A 21,580-nucleotide genomic window follows, 5' to 3' on the forward strand; every position below is an offset into this window, starting at 1 on the left:
AGAAGTGATTTTTTAACAGATTTTTCCCCCGTTTTGCAGTGAACGATCTGTGAGGCAGGTCCAAAGGGAATCTCTATTACCTGAGTGCTTTTTGCCTTCATCTGTTAATTTTTCCTCTTTCAGTTCATCGAGCTGTTCAATGGACATCCGTAGATCTGTGCTGGAGTTAGTAGACTTGCTTAGAGTTTCTGTGCCCATAAGAGAGGGAGATTCCTTTCCACTGGTCTTCTTCAAAGGTTTTGCTTTAATCTGTACACTTGAGCTTCCAGGGAGTACTTTGGGTCTAGCACCTGCAGTTTTACCTTCTTGATTTTTTGAGGCTTTGCCACTTCCCACATTTTTGTGTCCGCTAGCAGATAAAGACCGTTCAGAATCCTGTTTGGTAAGCAAGCTTTCGGCCTTAGCATTTCCATTATTTTCAGTTTTGGGTTTTATAACAGCTCTAGCCTTGGGCGAAGGCGTTTTCTCCCCCATTTTGGACTCTTTCATCATCTTGCAAACAGCTTTTTTGTTGTCTTTCCCCTTTAAATCGTCATGTTTCAAAGCCTTATTAGTGCCGTTCCTGTTGGTAGCCGATGTGTGTCCAGATGCTCCTAATCCATCAGATTTCATTTTATCCTGATTAGTGCAGGAACCACCCCAACTGTTTTGCTTTCTGTATGCTTTCAAAGCAGGATGCTTTAGACCAGAATTATCAGTAGTGCATCTGTTTAACTGAGAGGAGAAAAATATGATAATTCAGAAAAGAAAGGAAAACAGTAGGAGACTAACAGTTACTTACTCTGAAAACTTAGCTATTTAGTGAGTCTTAACTACCACACTTGAAGAAAACGTTCTTATCTCCATTTCTGAGGTTTAGAAACAAGGAATAGCTAGTTTAAACATCTAAGGTTGCTTAAGGGCCCCCCAAATTTTCAAGGAGGGGGCCGGGCCCCCTCAAAATTCCAGTGGCTGCACACAAACGCCGCACAACACGCTCACCTTAATCACACAACTCGTGCGGCACACCACACGGCATGCCTGCAACATGTCAACACATTGCGCGATGTCACATGGCATGCTGACGTCACTGCGCCGGCCCCCTCAATCGCAGGGGCAAGCTGGCGTGCTTGCTTCCTAAGGAGAAAGCTCCACCGGATATGGTGGGACGGACTTCTAAGATATGCATAAAATTGTGACGTAATTTATATAAAAGTCACTTCTCAGCATTTGGGCCAGAGGTGAACATATTTGAACAGGCTTCATTCTCAATGGATGGGGTCACCAGGGACTAGAAAGAACTTCACATCATAATTCTTCTGGAGCATACAGTTTATCTTTTGCTTTTCCATATGTAAAAATAACTGGATACATTCCTTCTGGCAAGCAAAAGTAAAACTCTAGGAACACCACTGAAGACTAAAGTAAGTCTTCCCCTGAGGACACTGGAAGGCCTGATGTTCCATGTACAGAACACAGAGATGCAATGCATCTTCAAAGAGTCCTTGAAATGGAAGTCCATCCTTCCCCCGCTCCTGGCACTGGCATTTTTCTAGGATTCTAGTTTTGCAGATTCTAAATGTACCTGTAAATGAAGTCCAGTACTTCCGAAACATTCAGAAACCAAGGTGTGGCTTCCAATTGGCTGCAGGAGCGCCCTGCAGCCAATCGGAAGCCGCAGAAGCCTCACCGGATGTTCAACTTCCGAGGCAAAGTTCGCAAACCAGAACGCTTACTTCCGGGTTTGCGACGTTCGAGTTCCAAGTTGTTCATGAACTAAGCTGTTCGAAAACCAAGGTACGACTGTATGCATCACCACCCCCTTTTTTAGGGTTCGATTCTCTCACAAAAATCTCTCCAAATATGGAGGTCCACAGGGTATTTATTTGATGGGATGAATAAACTGAATAGCTCCATTCACTAGGTAGGACACTATTTGTGTTGCAACCTGGAAAAAATATGCTTTTATTTTTAAAAAAAGCATTTCAGAGATGCATACAAGGAGAAATAGAATGCAAACTGCTTCTTTTGGGGTTGAGAGTATTGACTATTCCTAAGCCAATCTCTTCCTTCAATGGGAAAGTTCACTTACCTGCCCTCCCCCCACCCAAAGAAACCAAAAATATAAATATAGTGTCAAGATGATCATAGGTGTATATTAGCTCGGTCAACATTACAAGGAAATGAAGTTGGCTAACACACTACTAGCCTGTGGTATTTTTTGTTGTAGTAGTTTTACCTGAGAACTAGTGAATACAGGCTTTTTGGTAGGTCTTCTATCATCGCCTTTATCAAAAGCAGCTGTATAAGAAAAGAATATCTTTCTTTAGAAAGAAATACTGGAGAAAAGGATTGAAGCTTCAGGGGAAATAACCTTTACGTAAAACAGGACAGCATTTGAGAAAGGAGTCACATTTTAGACCACAAGTAATTAAGAAATGATAGCAGTTTTTGACCTGAAGTGCAGAATGAAGGAAAATATGCAGGTTCTAGAAAGCATCCCTTAAATTGTTTATTTGTTCCATTTTTTAAAAGAATGGAGCCACAAATTATTCTGACGAACGAGCTGGTTTACTTGCAGCTATAGGCAACTTTATTGTAGGCCATGACACTCCTTTAACACACAAGTGCCTCCTTGTTATCTCACTTCTGTAGTATTGGTCAATTACTGTGAATCTGTATTTCCTCTGTAAGCAAAGCTATGTTTTGGTTATTCCGAGGTGATCATACAAGCCTTTTTGGTCTGGCGACACAGCTCATCATATATGAAGTTTCCAAACAGAGCATGCTTCGCTGAAGCTCCCAGATGTGAGATTTCTGCAGTGCTTACGTAACCTACACTAGACAGATGCAGACATGAGAGGAAGTGCACTTGGTTCAGAATAGCCTTTGCCAGGGAGCAATATTTATGTGCCTGGATTCTGTAAAGCATTTCACTCCATCCACTCTAAAAATGACTGCACTAGATACATATTATTGCTTTCATAAAATATGCAAGTAAGAGTAAATTTTACCCCCCAAAAAACACCCTTGTTCATTTAGTTCCTCGGTGAACCTCTGTTCTGGAAGGAAAGCCATGAGGCTGAAAATGGCATCATGAGGTTTATTTTTAGGGATGCCTCAATCTCATATATATATATATATATGTGTGTGTGTGTGTGTGTGTGTGTGTTCACACATATCGTAACACATCAGTACAAATACGAGTTGTTCCATTGGGAACCCATAAACTGAAGAGCTTATCTCTATTTCTTAGCCTATTATTACTGCCATTAAAAACACAAAACAAAACCCTGCAGTCTCCTGCAATCCCTAAATGAAATTATATGCTTCTCTAAAAGTTCATGTGAACATTCCAATAGCTGCCAAAGGAAAATAAGTCCAGTTTCTGCTTATACAAATACATACAATTGCAAATAATGACATATTTCTGTTTTTAGGATATTATAATTAAAATGCAAGAATGAATGCTGCAGATTATTTGAAAGCACAAAACCACATTAGTGGCTGAAGGCACAACACTAACTTCGCAAACACAGGGTTGGTTACTGTCTCACATCTATAGAACCTAGTACTTTTACACTATAAAGCACTTTTTAGAATGATGGAGTCTGACTCTCCAAAACCAATTCTATTCCCAACACGACTTTGAGCCACTGATTATCAGGAAACGAGGGGGGGGAGCAGAAGTTACAGCCTTTAAATAACACCCCACAATTTAGCTTATCCAGATTGTTCTTAATACAAGCAAGGAGGTATTGTTGTTTTTCAAGCATTCGTTTATTGCTACCCAACTGCTTTGCAAAATGCTGTAATCCTGAATATGTAGCTTGCTTTCCTGATGAAAGAAACTACATGACCACAGCACAAATACAGAAGCATTGCCCTGAAGCCATTTTCAGGTACCTCATCTGCAAGATTTTGTTCTATACATTTGAAAACAGAGGGGAGGCAAAGAAGCCACAGCAAGACTCCTTTTGTTTAAAGGCTCAAATTCTGCTGCTTACATTTCAGCGGCCGCTATGAAGCTTCCGTGAAGATTCTTCTGCAGCAACAACAGCACCATATCAATTGTGAGGTTGACAGTAACCAGAATCTGTTATTAGGCAAAATTAAAGCTTTCCATGGTATGGAATGCAAACTAAAACCCTCCATCTGCTACATGTACTAAACCAGCCATCAGCTTGGTATAGAATTCTTTCTACCATGCCCACGTGCTTAAAATAAATCCCATCTTTCAATATTCTAAGTACAAACAAAAGACACAGCCTACCTATTTATTTGATTCCACATATCTGCAGCTCCATGCATCTGCAGTAATAACATGCAAGCGGCGTCGTTCACAATAGGGACATACAATCACTTGGCTTCCATGCTTGAAGCTGGCAGAGCAGGATATCTGGAGCGTTTTTGTTAAATTATTATGTACTATTTGAGAGCAGAAGGCTCATCAACATATTCTCCCAGCTATCATTAATTGCCAGTTCCTCTCATTTCTTTAATAAGGGCACAGCTGTTACACAACGTGCTAAGCTCTCGACAGCTCGCCTACCTGCTTGTATGTTCTGTTGATCGTCTGCCTTCAGCAGCTTCCAGCTCTGTGTGTGACGAACAGCATAAAACGACTGAACCAGGAAGATCCACAGCTTATCACGCAGAGCCTGGATCCTGCACGTAAACCCCTGCGTTCCAAGTAAGAAAATCAGCAGCTGGAAAGAGCCACATTGTCATAGCAACCAGTCATTATTCCTTTACAGAATCTACTTACTCTTTAAGCAAGATCAATGATGTCATCACTTAGATTTTATGATTGCCGAAGAGATGCATACGCGGTTTTGCAAAGGCCAATTGTCCTGCACCATAATTTTGCACAGCTTGAAACCAAGCCACTCCCACAAAAGCTGTAGCTCATTAAAAAATATAGCCCCCTCCCTTTTTTCTTTTTTTTTCACCACAAATGAATCCCTTCATAGCTTTTTTACTCTCGGCTATGTCACTACAAGGTCAAATCCTCTGGGGGCCAATAATGCATCTGATTAAATTTTCATCACCCTTGCTGAGTAAGTCAACAATAGACGAGGATTGCAATCATACAGAATAATCTATGTGGTTTCTGTTTACAAGAGCTCATCATGTCAGATTTTAAACCCTGGCAGCTCAACGGGCAACATCCATGACATTGCTAAAATTCATTTTTAGAATTACAACTGTGTTTTACACAAAAACACGGTAGTCTCATCAAATACTTGTAAAATCTTTAAAATATATATATTCCAAAGAAATATACGAATAACCTTTGCCTTCACTAGCATAAGATGGTCTCTTTAAATGTCGAATGCATTTATCCAGTCCTAAGTATACAGTGGACTGGTTTATATATCCCAGCAAGCCACACCTTGTTTTTAGCTCTATTATTTAATTTATTAAATTTTCCAGTCACTTTATCTTGCCCAGGACAACCAGAAGCTACTTGCAAGCAACCACACAGACAGACAATCCCAGCTCCACATAGATACATTAAAACTAAGAGGAAAAAATACATTAAAAACACCCTGCCCACATCTAAAAGGCCACAGATAGTTAAAAGACCAAAGGCCTGGTTATAGAGGAATGTTTTTGCTTGGCGCCTAAAGATATGATGATGATGATGATGATGATGATGATGATGATGTTGTGAGGCAAACCTCAGTGGGGAGAGCAGCCAACAAACTGAGGGAGCCACTGCAGAGAAGGCCCGTTCTCGTGTTGCCACCCTCCGGACCTCTTGTGAAGGAGGCACACAAAGAAGGGCCTCCTATGACGATTGCAGGGTCCAGTTCAGATCGTATTGGGAGAAGCAGTTTAGCATGAACACACAGGCTCCTGGAGAAAAGCTTGCATTTGCTTTACTCCTCACGGGGGGTTTTTTTGCTACTACAAAGCCAAGGTTTGGTTTAGTGTATTGTCTGAGCCTGGGCTTGTGGTTAAAACTCTCCCCAAACTGACAGAGGTTTTTTGTGGTTAGGTCTGGAGAGAGCTTAACCACAAATTCAGGTTTGGACAGCACACTAAGCCAATGGCAGCAAATGTGACTGGGGAGGAGCAAAGAAACTGCTTGCTCTTCTCTGGGAGCCCACAGATTCATGCTAAGTCATGGTTTGTGTGAACCAGTGACAAATAAATTAATAACCAAGTAACTGGATACTTTATTTTCTGTTGCTGATCCCTGTAGGCTCTCAGGGATAAAGAACATATTTTAATAAAAGGAAGCTACTTCCTGCCAAGTCAGGTCAATTGTCTTTCTAAATGGCTACTTTCAATCTGGCCTGGCTGGAAGTTTCAAGTCCAGCTCTCTAGTATCTTACATAGATATTTTCCCCAGCCCTGTTCAACTGGAGATCGTTCAACAAAAAAATGTTCAACTCTGAACCCTGAGCTGAACAGGCACCGAACCTAAGGGATGATTTGCTTGCAACCAATATATTTGTAGTGCTAAACATTAAAATGTGAGGGGATATAAAGTTTAAGTCAGTGGTTCTCAACCTGTGGGTCCCCAGATGTTGTTGGACTACAACTCCCATCATCCCTGAGCTCTGGCCTTGCTAGCTAGGGGTGATGGGAGTTGTAGTTCAACAACATCTGGGGACCCAAATGTTGAGAAAGGCTGGTTTAAGTGAACATGCACTGATGTACCCCAGGATCAGTAAGACATAAGCAATTCTGAATTTTGGGATTTTCCAAGCTTCTACGAGTCATTCATTTTCCTGAAAACAAGGGGGAAAGAAACTATACTAATCCATTTGCCAAGGAACACAACATGAAGTAAGCTTAAGGGTGCTACTCAAGCAGCTACTGTACATATCTCTTCAAGAGAAATGCTAAAGAGTGATTCCCACCCCAACGTAAGAGTGATACTTCAGACTCCAAGTTGGAAAACAACCCCAAACCAAACCACCACCACCACAAGACCTCATCTTCTAAATTTGGGTATTATGATAACTTAATTGTCCATTCAAATTACACAGCCATTACCTTGTTGCTTGCTCCAACTCAAAAACATGGGCTGCGATTCAGAAAGATACATAGAATGTCCCCCATGTATATGTGAACTTTTCAGGCTCCCCTGCCTCCAAATATCTAATACAACCACTCATGTTTCTCTAAATAAAAGAGGAAGCCTATATTGAAAGTTAAGGGACCCCTAAAACAGCGTTTGAGCAGACTGGCAGTTACAGAAGTGGAAAGCACCAACCCACTCTGTACCTGCAGCCTCATAATGCAGCACATTTTTCACTGCAGCACCTTTGAATGAACTAGACCCATTTTGCAGAGGAACAGGACAGGAAGAATGACTCGCAAGCGAGCTTCCTTAAGATCGCAGAACCACTGATTTCATCCAAGACTTACAAGGACATGCTTACATACTGCTGTGCCAGAACAGAAAAGGGGCTGAGGGAAAGAAGCATGTACACAGAGCTCCCATCCTATGTACTAGCAGCAAACCGGTTCCTGGAGTGCCAATTCTTAAGCAGGCTAAAACAGTATTAACACATAAGAGGGAGTTGTTAGCAGGCTTGGGGGATTGGGGCCACGGTTTGCAGAAGGGCAAAAACAAAACTTTAGAAAACAGCCTGGTGAGTACCGGGTGCATTTGGTGCTCCTATTGGAGGAAAAATGGAAAGGAAGCGAGAAACTGAATAAACATATTAACAGAAGAAAGGAGCACACAGCACAAACAATGTTTTGTTGCAGGTTCTACTTATAGCAAGTCACTTGAGCCAAGGATGAGCACCTCCACAAAGTGTAAATATTTTAGGAAGTTAATTCATTAGCCAGATTTCAACAGCAGAATATTTTTCCCTTTGAAATTTTTGTAAGACCTACCGTGTCCTTCACTTTTGCAGAATTTAGCAAAGTGTCCATGGCTGTAAGAAGACTGCAACTGTTTTCAGTGCCAACACCCTTCTCAACTGCTTCAAACACTTGATCAAGGAGGTCAGGTTCACTGCTCATGGCCTGAGACTAGAAGACATTATAGAAGCAGTCAGTTGAAATTGAGAGAGAGAGAGAGAATGCATTTTGGTGGCAGATCTTACATTGGTCATTTAGGCTATATTTTGTCACACTTCCCCATCTCCATGATGGAAGGGGGGGGGCAGAAATCTAATACTATCTCAAACAGTGGCCAGCAAAATGCCCTCGAGAATCTCAAGCAGGTAACAATGCCATTTATATCCAGGTGTGTAAAAATGATGTCTGCATGAAGAACTAGCATGGACAAAAGTCCTGAAGATACAGGGGCTAGTGTTGGTATGTCCACATCTATTTATTGATAACATTTTAATACAATAAAAATCTAAGCAGTTTGCATAGAGATATGAACAGAAAAGACAGTAAGATTTTTTTAAAAAGAGAAAAACAAAATGCTCACAAATATAACTGAGCAGTGTAGAAAATAAAAAACAATTAAGAGCCAGAGTCCAGGAAAACTTGGGTAAACAAAGAGAATGTCAGGGAAACTGGTTGTTTCAATCTCATTTTGTGTAAATGCAAGCTCAGGTATTTGTACTTCTTTCATTTTTTTTGCCACTGCCAATTAACTCAAAACGCTTCGTAGCTTGTATAGGAGGTTTAGGTGGAAGGTGAACACCAAGCCCAGAGACAGGTTGACTTTTTAACCAAGATTGTTGGTTCATTACAGGAAAAACATAAGGAAATACGTATAACACACTGAATACAAGAACAAGTTCTAAGTCAACACCAACCAGGCAGCTCCCAAACACCGTTATCTGATTTAAAGTAGAGCCATATGTGCTTAGCACAATGGCTTACAAGTGAGAAAATTATTGTTTTAACAGCGATGGGGTTCTAACTTGGGTGGGTGTTGCTTTAAATTGTTGTTAAATTTTATATGTTACTTTGGATTTTTGTGTTTGTGGGCTGGAAAGTTTAGAGGCTTTTGTTGGAGAGTGTATTGTTTTGATTGCTTTTGATATGTTTTATTTATTTTTATTATGTCTTTTGCACTTCCTACATTGTAACTTTGTGTTGTCAGCCGCCCTACAGTTATAGGGCAGTATACAAATTTAATAAATAACAAAATAATAATAAAGTATTAAATACAGTCGTATCTCAGAAGTCGAATGGAATCTGTTCCGGAAGTCCATTCGACTTCCAAAATGTTCAGAAACCAAAGCGTGGCTTCTGCAGCCGATCAGAAGCCGTTGAAGCCCTGTCGAACATTCAGGTTCCCAAGAACGTTCACAAACTGGAACACTCACTTCCTGGCTTGTGGCGTTTGGGAGCCAAAACGTCCGAGGACCAAGGCGTTCAACAACCAAGGTACGACTGTGCAGAAAACAAAACAAAACCAACAATTCAAGACAAGAACAGTCACCAACTTAAATTTCAACAACTTATTCCATAACCCAGGGGTTACCAATTTCTCTGGGGCCAGAGGAGGCACATCCACAAATCAGATAAGCTGTTGTCCAAGCCCACCCCGCACAACCCATAACATCCCACAACCTGTTCTGCTGGCTATATCAGAATGCCCCTTTCAAGACTAACTGCAATGGGGAAGGGGTTCCTGGGGCACATGTGCGTCCTCAGGCACTAGATTGGTGATCCCTGCACTAACTGAAAGTTCACAAGCAAGCTGAAATAGAAGGGTGCCTAACATCACAACCCTATCTCTACTCAGAAGCAAACCCCACTAAGTTCAGTGGGATGTACTACTAGGTAAAGTGCATATAAGACTGCAGCATTGCAACCCGTCCTAAAAAATAACCAAGCAGCTGCAGCCACTTTATCTCGGCGGGTGGAGAGATCGTTTACTGCTTCGAAAGCCCAGTTTCTAGTGACAACTAATCCCAGCCTATGGTATCGTTTGCTATAACATTGGCATCAATCAGATAGATTTTTACCTGTAGCAGGGCAAAAAAGCTCTCGCTTTGTATTACGTCGGGGAAATGTGCCACCATAAATGCTACACACTCTTCTTGCAGTCTAGATGCCAAGAGAAGAGCTGTTTCAGTCCACTTCACTCGGGGAAGACTCCCGATCAGCCGGTTGGCTTCCATCAAAAGATGGGCAGCATTCTGTGGACTCTTAAAACAATACATAATACAATACATAAAACAATACATACTACACGGAATATGTAGTTTCTACACTATTTCAACATATAAAAATGTTACAGCCTAATGATCAATCAAACTTCTTATTTGAATGATGTGTTATGTTTTTAACATCATAAGATTGCTTAGAACATTTAAATACACAAACCAATAGCAAACTTGCTACCTAAATTATGCTGACGTTAGCACCACTTAAATGATGCTAATTAGAAATGGTGTATCAAAAGTCTTCTAATAGCCACACTTTCCACTAGAGGTTATATATTATCCAAGGCTGGAAATCTTAAGACACAATGAAACAAAACTGTCACCTTGGTACATGAAGTGAAATCAAGGCAGGTAGTGAGCTGTACTAGTGTCAATGTTTTTTTATTTGAAAGCAAGCAAACAGACTTACCAAAGAGTTTATCAACATGCTAAGACAATTATTCTGAAGCTCAGTGGATAAGCTAGCAAAGCTCTTCTCTGACCAACATCTTACAAAATGCTGTACCATCCACCTGTTCAAAGGAAATAGCGTGCTTAGACAAATCAACCCATCAGATGTCCCATCACACATGTGAGCAGCTGCAAAGTATTTTCCCGTTACAAGTCAGAGAGTTTAAGAAATGATACGCGCCTGCTGTTTTTCAACAGTTTTCTTAAAACTTAAAGCGATGGAGGAAAGAAAGAATCAAATAATTTAACTCACTTACTTCATGCAAGCATCATAAAGGCTTTCCGCTCCTGTCGAATGGGCAATAGCTAGACATTCGATAACAGGTTGGTGCTTCCCAGGCACAGGCTAAAATTGTAAGGATATAAGCATATTTACTGTATTTTTAGAACCTTTGAGAGATATGAAAGTTGCTAACTGCAATAGGAAATGCTTTCAGTAAACAGATCACTTGTATTTGTGTGTACAAACTGGATCACTCTGATCCAGACTTCAAAAAATAATAATAACAGTTCGTTATTCATTCTGCAACCGAGCATGTTTACTGCTTCTCTTAAAATGATACGTTTTCAAACTTCCTACTTATGGGGAACCCTTTCCACATCAAGTTATCTAATGATAAATCCCCCCCAATATAACCTAGGTTTGTCTCAGAAACTCCATGCATTGCGGAGGATTTTGAATTCAACCCATGTGGGGCGCCAGAGCCAGTCCTGCTGCATCACACCGAGAGTATGTACTAAGAGTGCACTCAAGAACACAGCTGCAAACTGTGACAAAGCTCAGCAGCAGTGGGCAAGGGGTCTTGCCTTTCAAAGCAAGCTTGCCCACTGCACCTGTTCTACTCATTAAGGAAGCCCTAAGAGACTTCCAAGAAACAAGATGGAAACCACCAATCTAAAAAAATATCCCACACATTCGCCATAGCACAACCCAATTTATAGATGAAAAATGGTTTCCGTAATAAACAAAAATTTTAGATCTTACACCTACTTCACGTATTTAAGGAACATTTTATTCCACTTTCCCAGAATTGCTTAAAGCAACTTTTTAATCCATTTAAAATTTTGTATTTTATTCCTATTTATAATTCTAGCCTATCAATTACAAAAGGTTACCAAGTAGACACAGTGAGGGCTTTCCAACTCAACACTCTGGCCTGCAATACCAAGACTGAAGATTTGATCAAGAATTTGGAGCCCTTTGGCTTTTATTGCTATCGTCAAAATAGAAAAAAATAAACATTGGAACACACCTTGTGAAAAAAGTTGCAGTAGTCTCTTTTCAGAACATATATAGCTACTTCTCTTAGGCCCTCTAGCCCATACATGTCTGCAATGTTCAGTATGGAACTGGAGTAAAAGTAATAATAAAAATTATACAGAAGATAATCCTGCTTATGATGGAATCATTCCATAGTAATCTGCATCGCATTCAGACAAGTGAATCTAAATGACTACATTACCACTCATATTTTTTTGAGAGCCAAGTACAGCAACATTCCTGAAGGGATCTAGTATACCAGTAAAAAATTAAGATGTAAGCCTTGCAACCCTGTTATATAAACCTCAGATTGATAATTCATGCTGTACATTGCGGTGGTAAACATTTTTTCAGTCCCTTTTTAGCAACCTTCTGGGGACACATGCGAGTGACAGAAGAGGCCAGAGGCAAAAGTAGATAGAACAATGAATGCACATTTACTTTTGTACGGGTGGCTAGTTTCCAGCATATACATGGGGCCTCTCTATCCTTTCACAGCCAAGCAAAAGGCATTACCAAAGTTCAAGGACTGAGAAGATACGGGATAGCCATCTTCAAATATCTAAAGGGCTGTCGCATGGAAGATTATTATTACTCTTATTTATTACATTTATATACCACGCTTCCTCCGAAGATCTCAGAGCAGTTCACAAGATGAAAATAGAGGATAAAATCTCAAATAAATAGAACAAAAAGAAAACAATAAAACCCCCCCTCCCATAAGCACATGTTAAAGGCCGCAGAATATCAACCAAAGGCGTGGTTGAAGAGGAATGTTTTTGCCTGGTGCCTAAAGATGTATAGTGAAGGTGCCAGGCGAACATCCCTGGGGAGAGCATTCCACAGGTGGGGAGCCACTGCAGAAAAGACCTGCTTTTGTGTTGCCACCCTCTCATGGACCTCTCATGGAGAAGGCCTCAGATGATGACCACAGACTCCCAGTTGGTTTATATGGGGAAAGGCAATCCTTGAGGTAATTGTGGCCCTGAGATTCAGCAAGCTTGTTTTCTCCTGCTCCAGGGGGCTGGACTCAAACCAATGGATTCAAGTTACAAAGAAGGGGATTCTGACTAAACATCAGGAAGAACTTTGTGATGGTTAAGAGCTGTTTGATAGCAGAACAGACTCCCTTGGAAGGTGATGGACACTTCCTCCTTGGAGGTTTTTAAGCAGAGGTTGGATGCCTAAATGTTATCCACTTCCCTAGATGGTCTCCCACTCAGGAACGAACCTGACCCACATCTGTTTAGCTTTACCAAGTTTGCTGCATTCCTTCACGTCTTCATATAATGGAGCAATGGCACTTTGAATGTGGTGACTAGTCATTAGGCTTGGTAAAAGGGTTACACAGCATCCAGGAAGAGGAGGACTTAAAGAGGGCAAAGGTCATGGATGGGATTTTGGGTTTCATGAGTGAGATGCAGTTCACATGAAATTGAATAAAAATGGCAGGTTTTCCAGACCCTTCATCGTGCAGCAATAAACAGGTTAACCCAAGTACCAAACATTTCCCCTCCTTCCCACAGAGTATCCTTCATCACTACTACCCCATCAGCTCAGCTGCCGAGTAAAATAAGACACACACCCCTTTTCGCAGTACTTCAAACATAATTATAGTGCAATAATAATTATTTCTGGCACTCTTGCCATTTTAGTTTAGAGATTTTGTGACATACTTTCTATTTTAATGTGGAATGGTGGAAGCAGAACAGGCATGGTATGCAATTAAAAATAACAAAACTTGACACATACCCAGCATCTGCTTTGTTTGGGAAATCCAAAACTCCTCCATAGATAAAATTCAGAATGACAGTCATCTCTACATGGTTTAAGCTGCAAAACAGAAAGAAAAATCATTACAGACACCAGCATCTGTGAAATAAAATAGGTGGTTCACGTTTTATAAACCCTAAGTGGTTCACCGAGCCCTGTCATATTATAAAACGAAACCGCATCAAGGTAAAGTAATACCACTAATGCAATCTAAAATTATACATGGGTCACATTCCTCAACAGCTAAAAATGTGAAAAGCTGGATTCTCACCAGAACAGCTTTACAAGAGCTCTAGCGATCTAGTCCTTGGCTACAACCCTGAAGCCTCTTATTTGCTAACCGCCCAGGCAAGTGTGCCAACACTGCTTAGGAACAAGTGCTTTTAAGATTGTGCAATCTAAAGATTAATTTATCTTTATGAGATTCCCCATCACTAAAATGGCAGGGGTTGTACTTATTTCTAAGGCTTTCCGAAGAAATCTTCAGCAGATTAAAATGCCTTTTATAAGAGATTAAAACTAAGCTCCTCCAGAGAAGATCAGAGGCAGATACAGTCATAACAGGAAGATTCAGAACACATACCAAACCACGGTCTACTACTGCAAAAAGTGGTCCAGGAGTCATAGGTTCACATTTTCCATCTCCCCCATCTCCTTGCATACACACATTGGTGGGGGCTTCTACTGGTTGCCATACGTGGAATATTTTGGAATTATGGTTGGGGGAGGAATGATGTGTGTGGGAGAACCCTACACCCAAGTAGCTTCTACAGCTGTTAACTCATTTGATGTACCCAGTGTCCTCTCCAACTACCTTTGCCTTGTCAATCTAATCTGGACCATGCTTCTCAGGGTCACAGAGCAAGTCAGGGGTCAATATACAGAATACACAAAAGTACTGAGGAATGTATATTTTATTGCAGCGGGACAAAGACAATTTTATCGTAGTGAACACAAACACCTGCGTTGGTTGCATGGATCTAGAATGCCACCCAGAGGGTGGCACCACTGAAGAGGCAATTTTCACCAAATTCCTTCTGCAGCCCTTTCAAGTCTTCCCTGCAAGGTCAGAGGACCATCAAGAACTGCATGATGAATCAGCAAAAGTTATCTCTCTCGCCACCCGCTTCCTGCAGCCAGCGCCTCTGCTGAATTAGAATGCTTTCCGTGAGTGGAAGGAGCCCTCTTGAGAATGAAGAGCAACTCAGAACGCAACCCACTGTGTTCCCGAGAATTAAGCTTGCATTTCGGGGTACAGCTTCCAACGTGATAAACAGGAAGAACTGTACATACTGCAACATGTGGCAACGTTAAATATGTTTGAGTAGCATTCAATAAAAGTGAAATTAGTTATTTTGGGTTAAATGACAAAAAATCAACACAGTTCTCTAGCTGCATGTGAACACATGAGGTAGCCATAAAAACAGCACGAACGAGTAGCCCTGCTGTCTTGACAGCTGGTCTCTTAAACAGCATTTTCATTATTTCAGGATAAGCCATATGCACTGTACTCTCGAACGTTTATAACGGCAACAGGAAAATCTACAAAAGGGCAGAACAGTGTATAAGAAGATTTGCCATGGTGGCCCCAGATTCAATCTGGGCTTGCAATCCTCATTTGTGGGGCTAGCACAGAAGCCTACTGGGCCAGTTTGCAAACAATGACACACTACAGTAGTGTGTGGATAAGAGAAGGGTGCATGTGAGCCCAAGCTTTTTTCCAGATTTGTTCTCATAGAACAAATCTATCTTCCAGATTTGTTCTCATAGCCATGTACAACACATCGATCGCGAGCCCTCAGTGGACAGCAGGATTGTTTCTGGTCCATCGCAGGGCCTTTCTCTGCAACCTCAGATGCAGCAGCAGCAGCCGCCGCCAGTCTCCACAGGAATGCAACCCTGAGCAGCGCGCGCAGGGAGACAGAGGGAGGTGCAAGGGAGCTGGGGAGAGGTCTGTGCAGTGCTGCTGGAAAAGGGGAGGTGGGCTTAGTGCGGGCAGGCACTATTGGGATCCACATCAGCTGTGCAGCTCCCTTTGACAGGGGAGAGACAGAGAGAAGCTGGCTCCTCAGTTCTGTGCAAACTAATAAAAAAATACAGTTTGACTTTTCTCAGTTGTTTAGTTACTTGTCCATCTAGTAACTATTTGGATCTGTCATAATGATATCCAAACATAACTACTGTATCTGTGAAATAATGATCCATCCATCCATTTATTTACTTAACAAATGACTTCAGACGGTGGTAGATCACTGCCATTTTTTGATACTTGTTGGTAGATCACAGCCAACTTGTGGTTGGACATGCCTGTCGTAGAACAAAACCATGATGTGGCATTCTGGCTGAACCAGGTCAATGGGTCTTAAGCTCCATCATCAGAAATACTGAGACTGTGGTTACAACTGAGACACGCTGGTGGTGCTGCCTGACTTCCAGCCAGGACAATAGGAAAAGCGGTCACGGGCTTTATCGCAGATAAGATGCATCTGACTCGGCTGTATCAAGAAGTGTCCCCAAGCTTCCAAGCAATCAAAAGTTATGGGATGTCAGTTGAGAAAAAAAAGCATCCAGCATCACACCACCAGGTATACACAACCATGTTCAACATATGTAAGAGCAGAAGAAAGCTAGTTTTTATTGTCACTTCGTCATCACAGTGCAATGACAGCTTTATATCCCCACATATGTGCACAGCAAACCTCATGTTTACTCAGAGGAAAATCTCGCTATGCTGAGATGGATCTTATTCAAAGGGAAGGCTGTATAATATTGCACAAATTAAAAGTCAGAGCACCTGTACAAGGAATGCTCAGCTAATGCGTTTTCTAAGGTGACAAGGAAAGCAGATTTGGAGTTTTATGAATCTGTAATTCTTAATCCACAGTCAAGTGTTAAGTAATCCATGAACCAAGGCAGTCAGCTTGCTTTGCTATTCGCCATGTGCGCTGCTCTTATTGTACAAACGGCTACAAAAACCTGCTTAAACTGTTAGACCTACAGTGTCCAGTACAAGCCCAGTGACAGCTCCCAGGTAAAATGGGGAAAAGCCTCAAAAATCTGCACTCCTCTCTGGAGCACCAGGCCCCAACTACCAAGTATGGTTGAGTAGTTGCCAGCCCTGATTCAAGGCTAACTAAAGCTTCCCTTAAACCAGGATATGCAATTGTGTAACGTGTCATTTAAGCGGGGTAACCACTCCCTAGGAAAAAATTCTCAATTTACATATAGACTGCAACAATCCTGCCAACAAGCACTGTACCAAGTTCTCATCAAAAAAATATACTGGCCAAGTGGTCTCACACATAATGATAGCACTAGTAGGAATACAGCGCCCCCATACATCACCTACCCCAATAACATCCCCGGGTGCTGGGAGAGACATGGGCGACAAGAAAAACCTCTCCCCAGAGATGATACCATTATTCCAGCATCACAACTGTGGTTTTAAATGGGTTCCCATTACCCTTACACATGGTTCATATAAGTGCCAACACATATCAGTGCTGACGGAGGCATGATGCTCAGCCGTGTGACGCTGCCCAACCCTGTCACCCTAGCAAGATGGCGCCTCTGCCCCTAACTGTTCCCCTACAAAGAATTTGTTCCAGGGTTTGTTCCAGGGAGGCAAGACACAGCAATGTCTTTCCAACATTGCCTTTATAATTTGTTTACTACCCATCTAACAGGCCAGCAAGTCATGCTAAAAGCAGAGAAGGGACGTTACTTGCTCATTGAATTTAATTGCAATGCAGAACTTTCAAATTTTTAACTCTTCCGGTTGACGGTTTGATGCAAATAGATAGATGCAGGTTCTCAATTCACAGAGGTTTCCCACTAGCCAAAATTTAGGACTGTTGCTCAAAAAATACTGCACCAAATAAGAGAGTCAGGACAGATTAATTTGAATTGCTTGGTATGCAGCATGGCTGCTCTGCATTTGCAGTGATTTTAAATTGCCTACCTTTGCTCCCATACGACTTGCAAAACAACTTACCCTTGAAGAGTGATGTGCTCTTGAGAGCTTTCGGCCCAGCTCCCATTCAGCATAGCAGCAAAGTAACAAGATCTGGCACATAAAATGGCCCTGAGAGAGGGAAGGGTGGGGTGTGGGGGGGGAGTAAACATTATTCTACTAGATACAAATATTTATTTTAGGAAAGCTGCTAAAAAAGGTTGAAATTATTTGCCCTTTACCTACTAATGCGTGTCTGCTCACTGCATACTTATTTCTCCCAGGATCCCTGGCAATTTAATCCGATTTGTCACAGAATGTGGAAAAATGCTACCATTCTGAAATGCCTCCAGTTAACAGCTAATCCACAATTCATTTTCATTATCCACAAAACAAGGCTGGAAGAAAATCTCAAATTCTTAGGCACCTGGGGTTTTCTCCCACTTTGAACACAGAACACCACAATTTTTCCCCATCACAGATCTTTCATCTTCCTTCCAAATGAGGAAATACCTCTTTTGAGGGCAGATCTGCAGCTTAACAGTAATTCAGCTATTAACACTCTACAATTTTTTCAATATGATTTATTCTGGTAAAAGGTTTGCTTATTTATTTTGAGGACCAAGAGCTTTAAGGAGCAAGACAGCTGTATTCTTTTTCTCTTGCTCACTAAACTAAGCTTTCCTTGCAGGAGGGGATATTTAAAAACTCAACACACTGTTGCTGAATCAATGCCAGTTTTCATCTAGTATTAGATTAGCTCTTCTCCATCGAAGATCACACATATTGGACTGTATGCAATGCAACCTACTCAGAGTAGTCCCACTGATATTAATGGACACGACTAACCTAAGTCATTAATGTCAATGGGTCTACTCCACTGACTCCAAGTATAGCTTAATTAGACACAACCCACAGACATTTCTAAACGTTGTTCAACCCACCCCAAAAACGCACTAAGCTTCTTCTTTTTTTAAAAAAAATATGCTAGTCTCTTGAAGTACCTGTGCACTTGAAACTGTTTTCTGTCAATCCATATAGTAAGATCCGAAAACCAAGATTTCTTGCAGAGCATCAATAGGTCTTTTCCTAAGCAAGATGCTGTTTCTATTTTAGAATCATCTGGAACAAAGAAAAATGACTTGTTATGAGACCATTCTCCACCATAAGGTCCTGAAATAGAAACATATCCTAAAAGAGAAGCTCTGTGGAATTTCACATTAATAAAATATACAGCCTCAGTAACATAGGAAACAGGTAATAAAAAAGGATCTCTGAATATCTCTAAAACCTCAATCCCTCCGAAATGCATGGGGAAAGAGGTGTGTGTTCAGTTGCTGACAAATGTTAACACTGGCACTTACAGCACTTTGCAGGGGAGTTTATTCCATAGAAAGGGATACACCCTGAGACTTTCCCCCAAGCATCCAGAACACCCTCAAGGCCTCCCCTGGAGATGTTAATTCACAGTCCAGTCAGTAAGAGTAGCATTGCGATCGTGAGTTTCAGGGCCATAGTGTTTGCACTATGCTGTACCACTTGTTCCCAATATAAAGCCACCAGGTGTGGTCATTAGTTGTTTGGGGGTGAAGTGTCATCAATGGGTTGATGCCATCCAGCCCTATTTCTATGTAACAGCTGAGTCAGGGGAGGCTGTCCATGATCTGGACTAGGGCTGGGCAATATATCCATATATTGTCCAAAATCAGTTTGAAGTCCGTATCGTGATATCAATTTCATAATTATTTGACTTGGCAATATATCGCGAATCACAGTGTGGGAGTGCACTACGTGAAAATCACAATGTGGGGGAAACCGTGAAGCCAGCCAATGCTTCTCTCGATTCCTGCAGCCCCTGGTAACTCAGCTCAGCTTTCCCCTGCCTTCTGCAAGGGGCAGCGAATCACAAGAGCAGACACCGGCAGAAATCATGATGCAGGAAAAACCGTGATGCCAGTCAATGCCTCGACACAGCTCCACCCTTATTTCAGACATGGTGATATATGGGTATATCACGGTGTCTAGCTGGTGATATCATGTTGTTGAAAACCAGATATCGCCTGGCCCTAATCTGAACAGTTGTGGGCTGGATGAGGGTCAATAAATGGAGCTTGAGCCCAAAGGCATTATGGACTGGCGGTTCTCATGTCAGGGAAATGGTCTGTAATCCTAAACCCACTTTGGAGAAAGATGAACTCACCAGGACTTCTGAAGAGACATGTGTAGGACTGCACTGTTACATCTTGCCTGCAGGCTTACAATATGCCTTGGTTGTTGTTTTTATTGATCTTGTGTGAGCCTCAGGGTACCTTTCCAACGGAAGAGTGGGCTAACAATGCTTTAAGCAAACTCCGTAATTCCACAAAATGCTCGGCACTAGAGCATCTCCGCTCTTACACAATAGGTGGGTGTAAGAGTTGCTGTGGCTACACATTCCTACAGTCCTGTCTAAACAACGCAAGGCTCATTACTCAGGAGCCAAGTTACAGCGAAGAATATTAAACTCGACATTGCAAGCGCAGCAACGGCAAACCTTGTTTCAGATGGTTAACAAACCCACACTGGCATTTAAGTAACAAAAGGAAATCCAAACGCCACCGGTTTAACCTCACCTGACACAACTGCATTGCCTTCAGCATCAACAGCAGCAGCAGCATCTTCTCCAGGAATTTCATTTGCAATAAAAGGGGAAGCAGCAGCTTCTGTTTCTAGGGCTCCACTTAAGGAATACTGATAACCAGATGTCCTTTCATGATTTTCTAGGCACTGTCCAGCGAATATTTCACCATTCTGCAGATTGCTGACGTCCACACTTTCATGTTCCTTTGTGGAGCTAGGCTTTGATATTTCTTTCTTGAGAATCGCTTGCTCAGACTCTTTGACGTTTCCGGATGAATACACGACCCTAGGAAGAGAGAGTCAGGCTGTAATCCCATGCACATATATTTGCAAGGGAGTCCCACTGACTTCAATGGGACTTGCCTCTAAGGACGCCTGCAAAGGATCAGACTTCATAGAAAGTTTTATGCATTGCATAATTCAAAATGTGGTTTTGACTACCAGATCTCGTGAAGTTAACAGTGCCTATCCTTAAGTAGTTGTCCAAAACAAGTAGCAAAACAGAACCCTGCCCTACAATCGAAATCGAATAATACCACAATACATTGCTTTACTTGCCCTCCATCTCAATCATTTGGCGCCAAACACTAAAACCTAATTATATTTTAATATACAGAGTACTCAAAAATCCAAGACATTTTAAAAACAGCAGTTATCGCAAGTTAATTCAACCGGGAGAAAAAAGCATCTCTCAGGTACATCTTAAAAGTATATTTTCCTAATAGCACATCTGCTAGAGAAATAGTACTTTACAATGCAACATCCCTGAACCAAACCTGGTCCATGAGGCTTCTGCCATCTGGCTTCTTAGTTGTCATTCTAGAAATAAAAAAGGGAGCTTTAAAGGATGGGCAATTCAAGACCAGACCAGTGTTCCCAATCTCTCTGAAATTGGCTGACGAAGGAAATTGCTGATCAAGAAACTAGTTGTTGCAGATTTGATAATGGGGGAAGAGCCACACCTCCATGGTACTGTAGATCAAAAGTTCCAGGTTTAATTCCCAGAATCTCCAGGTGAGGTTGGGAGAGAAATCCCTGCTTGAAAAAGTGGAAAGCCACTGCCAGACCATGCGAAAAATACTGGGTTGAATAGACCAATTGCCTAACTCAGCATAAGGCAGTTTTCTATGTTCCTATGCACAAACACCTGGAACAGGGGTCTGCAACCTTTAAGACAAAAAGAGCCACTTGGACCCGTTTCCGAAGGAAAAAAACTGGGAGCCGCAAAACTCGTCATTATAAAAATAACTTTTTTGTCACTTTTTTATTATTTCTTTGTTTGACCCCTCAGAATTACTCCTCCTCATAGAAATAAACGTTAAATTAACAAGTTACCTTTTTTTGTGTGTGTGTTCTTCACTCCCCTTCAAAACAGTGACCAGCGTACATGCCCCCTTTCAATGCAGTGACCAGCGTACATGCCCCTTACAATGTAGCAGG

General features: G+C 41.6%; 1 protein-coding gene across 6 annotated transcripts in view; it reads right to left on the minus strand.

Annotated features, from left to right (window-relative positions):
- BTBD8 (BTB domain containing 8) overlaps nucleotides 1-21,580 on the minus strand; it is a 43,876-nt gene that overhangs the window by 6,986 nt on the left and 15,310 nt on the right. The window contains exons 3-14 of one of the 6 annotated variants that reach the window (XM_053391762.1): nucleotides 20,134-20,426; nucleotides 18,526-18,643; nucleotides 17,564-17,653; nucleotides 13,549-13,629; nucleotides 11,789-11,885; nucleotides 10,793-10,881; nucleotides 10,495-10,597; nucleotides 9,885-10,067; nucleotides 7,843-7,980; nucleotides 4,532-4,688; nucleotides 2,219-2,280; nucleotides 81-714 (exon numbers count right to left, since the gene is read on the minus strand). In XM_053391762.1, coding sequence (XP_053247737.1) covers nucleotides 81-714; nucleotides 2,219-2,280; nucleotides 4,532-4,688; nucleotides 7,843-7,980; nucleotides 9,885-10,067; nucleotides 10,495-10,597; nucleotides 10,793-10,881; nucleotides 11,789-11,885; nucleotides 13,549-13,629; nucleotides 17,564-17,653; nucleotides 18,526-18,643; nucleotides 20,134-20,426 — 2,045 coding nt within the window. Of the gene's footprint in view, nucleotides 1-80; nucleotides 715-2,218; nucleotides 2,281-4,531; nucleotides 4,689-7,842; nucleotides 7,981-9,884; nucleotides 10,068-10,494; nucleotides 10,598-10,792; nucleotides 10,882-11,788; nucleotides 11,886-13,548; nucleotides 13,630-17,563; nucleotides 17,654-18,525; nucleotides 18,644-20,133; nucleotides 20,427-21,580 lie in introns of those variants that run through there. The other 5 variants (XM_053391759.1, XM_053391760.1, XM_053391761.1 and 2 more) reach the window with 5 other exon arrangements.

The sequence above is a fragment of the Podarcis raffonei genome, chromosome 6, assembly GCF_027172205.1.
Source record: "Podarcis raffonei isolate rPodRaf1 chromosome 6, rPodRaf1.pri, whole genome shotgun sequence".
Lineage (NCBI taxonomy): Eukaryota > Metazoa > Chordata > Lepidosauria > Squamata > Lacertidae > Podarcis > Podarcis raffonei.